Source organism: Panicum virgatum, chromosome 8K (assembly GCF_016808335.1).
Source record: "Panicum virgatum strain AP13 chromosome 8K, P.virgatum_v5, whole genome shotgun sequence".
Lineage (NCBI taxonomy): Eukaryota > Viridiplantae > Streptophyta > Magnoliopsida > Poales > Poaceae > Panicum > Panicum virgatum.
This window is the reverse complement of record NC_053143.1, coordinates 30867419-30875567: the sequence shown is the minus strand read 5'-3', so window position 1 is coordinate 30875567 and position 8149 is coordinate 30867419. Positions and strand designations below refer to the sequence as shown.

General features: G+C 41.6%; 1 protein-coding gene across 1 annotated transcript; it reads right to left on the bottom strand.

Moving 5' to 3' along the window:
• Window positions 1-6139: 6139 nt before the first annotated feature.
• On the bottom strand, window positions 6140-7447 carry LOC120644401 (thioredoxin H-type 2-like). Its single transcript, XM_039921022.1, has 4 exons — window positions 7292-7447; window positions 7131-7195; window positions 6893-7018; window positions 6140-6576 (listed from the first exon to the last, which is right to left on the bottom strand). Exons 1-4 carry the CDS (start codon window positions 7296-7298, stop codon window positions 6448-6450), a joined length of 327 nt encoding a protein of 108 aa, XP_039776956.1. The 5' UTR covers window positions 7299-7447; the 3' UTR covers window positions 6140-6447.
• Between the last annotated feature and the right edge of the window lie 702 nt (window positions 7448-8149).

The window sequence follows — 8149 nt, the reverse complement described above, 5'->3', positions numbered from 1 at the left end:
TCCGAACGGAGGAATTGAACCTTGTTGGACATGGTTAGGTCCATGATGAGCCAAGCTGATCTTCCATTGTCATTTTGTGGTTATGCTCTTGAAACTGCTGCGTTCACACTGAATAGGGTTCCAAGTAAGTCTGTTGAGAAGACACCATATGAGATATGGACTGGGAAACGTCCCGGATTATCTTTTCTCAAAGTTTGGGGATGTGAGGCTTATGTCAAACGTTTGATGTCAGATAAGCTCACTCCAAAGTCAGACAAATGCTTCTTTATGGGGAATCCTAGGGAAACCAAAGGATATTATTTTTACAATAAGGCGGAAGGCAAAGTGTTTGTCGCTCGCAATGGTGTTTTCTTAGAAAAGGAGTTTCTCTCAAAAGGATTTAGTGGGAGCAAGGTGCAACTTGAAGAAATTCAGGAAACACCCGAAACTGTTTCAGCACCTACTGAAGATCCACGGGATGTGCAAGATGTTGCACAACCAGTAGTTGCGGCACCAGCCCCACGAAGGTCTATAAGGGCACGTCGCGCTACTAACAAGCTCAACCTCCTTATTACGGAGGAGCGCCACGTATTATTGATGGAAAATGATGAGCCCTTGACCTACAAAGAAGCAATGATGAGACCCGACTCCGACAAATGGCTTGAAGCCATGGAATCCGAGTTAAAATCCATGCATGATAATCAAGTTTGGAACTTGGTCGATCAAATTGACAGTGTAAGACATGTCGACTGTAAGTGGATTTTTAAGAAAAAATTAGACATGGATGGAAATAGTCACATCTATAAGGCACGATTGGTGGCAAAAGGTTTCCGACAAATTCAAGGTGTTGACTATGAGGAAACCTTTTCGCCCGTCGCAATGCTAAAGTCTGTTCGGATTCTCCTAGCAATTGTCGCATATTATGACTATGAGATATGGCAAATGGATGTCAAAACCGCTTTCCTTAATGGACATCTAAGTGAGGATGTGTATATGACACAGTCTGAAGGTTTTGTCGATCCTAAAAATGCTGGGAAAATATGTAAGCTTCAGAGGTCCATCTATGGATTGAAGCAAGCATCTCAGAGTTGGAATATTCGTTTTGATGAAGTAGTCAAAGGGTTTGGCTTAATCATGAATGAAGATGAGTCTTGTGTTTACAAAAATGCTAGTGGGAGCGCACTTGTGTTTCTGGTCCTATATGTGGATGACATATTACTGATCGGAAATGATATTCCAATGCTTGAAGCTGTTAAAACCTCATTGAAAAAGAGTTTTTCGATGAAGGATTTAGGAGATGCGGCTTACATTCTGGGTATTAGGATCTATAGAGATAGATCAAAAAGGCTAATTGGATTAAGCCAAGACACGTACATTGACAAGATATTGAATCGGTTCAATATGCAAGATTCCAAGAAAGGTTTCTTGCCAATGTCACATGGCATTACTCTAAGCAAGAGTCAGTGTGCTACGACACCTGATGAGCAAAAGAGGATGAGTACGATTCCTTATGCTTCAGCCATAGGGTCGATCATGTATGCTATGCTTTGCACGCGCCCAGATGTTTCCTTTGCTCTAAGTGTTATGAGCAGGTATCAGTCAGATTTCGGTGAAGCTCACTGGACAATTGTAAAGAGTATCCTTAAGTACTTTAGAAGAACTAAGGATATGTTCCTAATATTTGGAGGCGAAGATGAGTATCCTTAAGTACTTTAGAAGAACTAAGGATATGTTCCTAATATTTGGAGGCGAAGATGAGCTCCTTGTAAAGGGTTACACCGATGCTAGTTTTCAAACAGACAAAGATGACTCCAAATAGCAATCCGGTTTTGTTTTCTGCCTCAATGGTGGGGCAGTGAGCTGGAAGAGTTCCAAGCAAGATACGGTGGCTGATTCGACGACAGAGGCTGAGTATATTGCAGCTTTCGAAGCTGCAAAAGAATCTGTTTGGATCAGAAAGTTTGTTTCTGACTTGGGTGTTGTTCCTAGTGCGTCCAGTCCAGTGGACCTCTATTGTGATAATAGTGGTGCCGTTGCACTAGCAAAGGAGCCTAGAACAACTAAGAAGTCCAGACATATACTGCGGAAGTATCACCTCATCCGTAACTTTGTTGAGAGAGGTGATGTGAAGGTTTGCAAGGTGCACACGGATTCAAACATTGCTGATCCGTTGACGAACCCTCTCCCACAACCAAAGCATGAGGCGCACATGAGATCTATGGGTATTAGATACTTACATCAGTAATTCTAGTGTGCGTGGGAGATTTTTTGTGTCATGAGTATGTTTATGTAATGATGAATAATTGTTATTTGTTCCATGGATGATTATTTTACATTGATTATCAAGTATGTGACTTGTTCGTGAAACTCTTTGTTGACAATGATATGATTCTAAATTATCCCTAGTTTATGTCATTATGTGGGACAACAACGACGTTGAGACTAGCACATGCATTAATTGATGATCATGTTTCACGGATCATGGATATGAAGATATCGGATTAATGATGTGGACACATGTTGGTAAACATGGTGTTGGATTGACCCACTCCAAGACAATGTTGGGATTGTTATTCTGTATGTGCCATTAGTTGTTCTTGAGTGTTATACCTACTGGATCCTTAGACCTGAGATCGCCATTGTTTCTCACTGTGTGTAGTGGTGCATCTTGATGGCTGCTAAACGCTACTCCGTGACTGGGTAGTTACAAAAGTAGCTTACAGGTGTGTCATGAAACATGGAATGGGATGTGAGCGGATTAAGATGGAATTTGCCCCTCCTAGATAACGGGAGAGATATCTCTGGGCCCCTCGAGATAGTTGGATTTGAAAGTGCATGGCCATGCTAAAGTGATTAAAGAGTTAATCATGATGACTAAAGGTTGGTTATGAATAGAATCCACTATTAGATCGAGAGAATGGTCGAGCTATCACAAAGGTGGCACGCATCTCGCCTTGAGCTTGACTGGTATCGTGTGGCAAAGGGATCGGTGTATGAGTATATCTAAGGTTCGGCCCATATGATCTTTATGTGTATTTGTGAGTCACTATGCCCTGCTAGGTGCCGCTATTGACTTGTGATTCGGAAATGATTTCCGATCACGACCACCTACACATGAACCTAACGGGTCACACACTTAAGGGGTTTGGAATGTTGGAAAGCTTGCCTGTATGATTGTCTCTAGTGCAAGTGGGAGATTGTTGGTGATATGCCCAAGAGCCCATCATCACAATACGGTTTAAAGGCCCAACAGGATATTGATCCAAGAGGGATTAGGGTTATTAATGGGCCTATGAGAAAGAAGACCATTAGTACGCCCTATATATACGAGGGAGGGGCTAAGGGGGGCGACACAACCTGTGAGCCGCCCCCCCTCTCTCGGCCGCCGCCCTTGCTGTGCGTGCGGTGCTAGCACACCGACGCCCGGCATTTCATCCCCGTACATGTGGACTCCGTGGAGGCGCTGCTGCGACTGCTGCGCTGATCGGCTGTTGGGATCAAGTACGAGGAGCTCGGTTCGTGGGACGTGATCGACTACTTCCTCTACATCGACGCGCGACTTCTTCCGCTGCGCTGCGCGTCTAGTGGTAACGATCTATGATCTTCTACTCGCAAGCATCTTGGGTATATGCGGTAGTGATGCTAGCGTAGCCTACCCGTTTACCTACAGACAGAGGCTACATGTTCCTGTTCTGAAGATGAGATGAAACATGTTGACAGCCACTCTGTCATATGCACATTAGTTTACCTGCTACCGAATGGGGTTGTGAAAAGTCTATGTTCTCTTCATCAAATGGTTGATACGATGGCATGCAATTAATTAATTCATCAAGAAATAATTTGTTGAAGAGGAAATTAAGCACTGATAGCTACAACAGGATATCTAACACTGTAGATGTGCAATTAATTAATTCGTCATGAACTATATATCTCCAGTCGTTGCATTTGTAGTTTATCTGATCAGTAACTTAACCACCTTTTTGGCCAGCAGTAAAACTAAGAGAGGTGGATTGAAAGAGCTTAGCTGAATATTCAAAACCATGGGAATGGTAATCAGTAGATGAACCAACTTATTGCCCAATTCTCACTAATAATAAGAAATGTATTTTTCATATTGTTCAACTTGCTATTTATAGTATTTGTAATTTACAACATAGATTTTTAAACACGTGCGTGCCGCACATGCACCCTACTAGTCAGAGTAAAGGAGGAGTGAGAATAAATTGTTTCTCAAATAGAATGCAATCAATCAATCAACTACGAAACAAGAGAGCTCCTTTATTTTAAGAGAAAGAAATACAAAAATGAATAGAAAATAAAATGATTCAATCTTTTTGTATTTTAATAAATATTTTAACTACTAATTATATAACAAAATTCTTTGATTCACTTTTTTAATTTAAGCAACTAAACCCATTCTGAATTTTTAATTATTTTAATGAGAGAAAATAAGCTTTACGCGAAATCCAAAATGTAAGATGGATAAGGGCAGGATATAAGACAGAAAAGAGAGGAGATTGGATGAGACTTAATTTTTAAGAAGCTACCAAGTAGTAAGGTAGTGTCTCTCTCTCTATATATAGTATTTATAAGAGAGAGAAGAGAGGGGTTTGTTGTACACGAGCGATACTGAGTGATGAAGCACAAGTAACTGAACTTGAATGGGCGCTACTAGTAGTCTTTAGACAGTCATTACGCCGCTAACTTTGAGCTCTCCAAGTGTGAGCCCAAGCTCATTTGAGCATACAATTGAGGTGTTACCCTACCTACATGGTGTGTTAGAATCTGGGCAAATCACGGCACATTTTAATCCAAATATCACAATATAAATCATGATTATCTCTATATCATGTGACAGCATAATATGTGCAAATGTTCATGCTTAAACTACTATGAAATAGGAATAATAGAATGTACCAGAGAGGGTTTAGGGTGTACCCAGAGGTAGGGCCTGTGCCGGTGAGGACCAATGGTGGTCACCTTTAAATGATAAGTGATTGACAACGTTGTGTGGATTTGATGTATCTTTTGGCTCGTGATGTGTAGGCTTAGGATGTGACGTGGCGGTCGATGGCATGTGGTGAATGTCAAGCAAAAGGTTCATCCCGATGGACCAAGGGCGGTGAAGGATGAACATGTGTAGGCTTTGAATGATGCACCCGAGGAGTTCGAACGTAGTCATGGGCGGTCCACGTGGTGCATGGAAGAGCAAGAGTACATGAGTGTGATGAAGACGTTGTCGGCCAAGTAAGGGAGGAAGGCAATGGCAAGTTCGAGTAGGTTGCCCTTGCGGCGGGAGCGCGAAAGATCTTGATGGCGTCGTGATACTTGGCGGGAGGACGGACACACGTCGACGTCAGATGTAGCAGGTTTATCGGTTTGAGCCTCAAAACTGGGCGGAGGCAGATTTGCTGGTTTAGGCCTCAAAACTGGAGGCGCGTTCGGTGCGGCCGGGTGGCAGTTGCGGAGGGAACGTGGTGTCATCGCGAAGCTTGAGTCGAGGTGAAGCGAAGTCGTGAAGGTGGCGTGTCCGTCCGGTGGTCTAGTAAAAAGTTGGACGGTTTTACCCCTAGAGGATATTTGGGTTATGTGCTTCATGTAAGGACATTTTGGTCATTCGCCAATTGCCTATATATGTGGAGGGGCTAGGTGGGCAGGCCACCTCTTTTGCTTCTCTCATTTAGAGGTCCTCTCTCATTTGTTTGTGAGAGTAGGGTTTGAGAGAGAGGAAGAGTGGATTAAATATAAGTCCCTGTCTAAACTTTTAGGTTAGTAGATAGCAGGGATCCTTTGACAGCCTCAGCAAATAGAACAAGAGAAGCACTTAGGGACATATAATCGTTTTGCATGTGCTCTGGTTCTTTTAAGATAAAGGAAACTGGCCTCACACATCCTGGATGGATGGTTACAGCCAAAGTTACATAAAAGAGTAGCACTTTTTTTTTATCAATGCTTAATTGTGGCTTATATATTTAGAATGTTCAAACAAAGACAATGTGTGGATTACTTAGTCGCAAAGAAATTCTGTAAACCTATGTACAAATTGTGATAGGAACTAATTGTCAGAATTGTCTGTTGGAGCATATATCTAAGTTAAAACATCAGATATCTCTAACTGATACAATATTCTCAAACCAATATTATTTCTATTAAACAAAAATAAGAAATATACTAGCCAGACATTGATTTATTGCAAACTGTTTCAAACCAGAGTATACATAACATGGGGATCTACTTCCACAGAAGTTTAGGAAATCAAACATGGGACAATCGATAATCGAGATCCATACGTACAATGTATAACATGGGGATCTACGGCGGCTGAGCTAGCTAGGATGTGTACATGCACACACGAGTTTCAGTATCCGTGATACAACACATGGGACGTACAGTAGTGGGCTTATTTAACTATGAATCATTCATTTCCCGTTCGTTCTCGACGCATGGATGATCTGATCGGATCAGTCGTTAGATATTGTTTTTTATGGCGTTCTCGAGCTCGTGCCTCCTGACGCCAACGACCATGTCGATCACATCGTCATTCTTCAGTAGAACGTACATCGGTAGCGCCTCCACGCCAGCTTCCTCCGCCAAATCCTGCACGTACGTACTCAGGCCTCAGGAATCAGGACGCCGCCAAAATTATCCAAACGAGTTAATTAGGCCGTGTTTAGTTTGCAAAAAAGTTTGGGTTTTGGTACTATAGTACATTTCGTTGTTATTTGACTAATAGTATCCAATTATGGACTAATTAGGTTTAAAAGATTCATCTCGTATGAAATAGTTATTTTTTAACTACATTTAATGCTCCATGCATGTGTCCAAAGATTCGATATGATGAGTACTGTAGACTTTTTTTGGAAACTAAACATGGCCTAATTTGTCGACGATGCTGCTAGCTCGGCATACATACTTTGAACTTGTCGACGTTGAGCGTGTAGAAGTTGACTCTGTCTTTTCTTGCTCTGGCGATTCGCCTATAAGGTTCCTTCATGACCTTGCATGGCTCACTCCACGGCGCCATGAACTCCAGCACAATCTTTCAAAGTGGGGGAGAGAGATAGGGGAAGAGAGACAAAGATAGATAAATTTTACATAACTTAGAGTCTCAATAAAAAAAGAAAAAAAAACGCGAGAGAAAAGCTTGATACCAGCTTGTCGGATTTATTCAGTTCTCTTTCCAAATCCGTGGTAGTACTGATGGTCATCACAACGTCTATAGGTACCATTAACAACAGGAAGCCAGTACAAATTAGGCAAAACATATATTGTGGCAGAAAAGAAGGATGATGCAAAGAAGTAGTGTTATTACCGGTCATCTTCTCTTGTTACTTGCTTTTTTGATCACTCCGCGGGCTCCTGTGTGGAAGGCCACTAGGCTGTGATGGCAAATATATAGCTGGAGCAGAAGCCTCCTTGTCTACCGTGCCCGGACCGTATGGATGGGAAGGAATAGATGCTCGCCACTTTTTTGCGCGTGAGACCCTCCAATTAAGGTTCCAAACATGTGAAGGTTCGAGCAAATAATTAATTTTGCGCCTGGGTTTTCAGCCTGGGTTACAAAAGATTGGGCAAAAGTTTCTCCTTGCTATTTATTTCAGGGTTTTGATAGTGTTGTGTTTTGTTTTCATTCCATGTCTTTGCCCAGCTGTTATGATTTGCTAAGAGTCATATTATTCTCGATATATAAGAAGAAGAATCCAATTTGTCTTTGGCAGTCCAATTACTATTACTAATTAAAAGTTCTTAACATCGCCTCCACGTTAATCCTCACTAAAAAGGCAGAAAGATAAATCCTAGAAATTACATAAGAAATCATAAACATCCAACCAACAATCTAGTAGCCACTACTAATAATAGGCATTGGAGCTATTACATTTTGCAAACAATTACCCACCGTTGTCATTATGAAACTAGCATGAAAATAACTCCCTAAATTTGGATCCAAATTACCTAAATCTGCTATTATGAAAGTTAGTCTAAAATAACTCCTTAAATTTGTACCTAAAAATAATCATGTTTGCATTATAACGTCCACACTTACTGCCGTCTAAAACCACCAGCCGGCACTAACTTGCCCCGTATATACCAGACGCTCCTTCTTCCCCAGCCCGACCATTTCATTTGATGTAGATGGAGAGAAGTACACATTCGAATTTCATTCGAAACC

What these genes read in the sequence shown, in the direction of transcription:
- LOC120644401 (XM_039921022.1), bottom strand. An exon ending in TGAATAAATCCGACAAGCTG is followed by an intron (nt 7,019 to 7,130) that starts GTATCAAGCTTT and finishes CCACTTTGAAAG; the next exon opens with ATTGTGCTGGAGTTCATGGC. An exon ending in TCAACGTCGACAAGTTCAAA is followed by an intron (nt 6,577 to 6,892) that starts GTATGTATGCCG and finishes ACGTACGTGCAG; the next exon opens with GATTTGGCGGAGGAAGCTGG.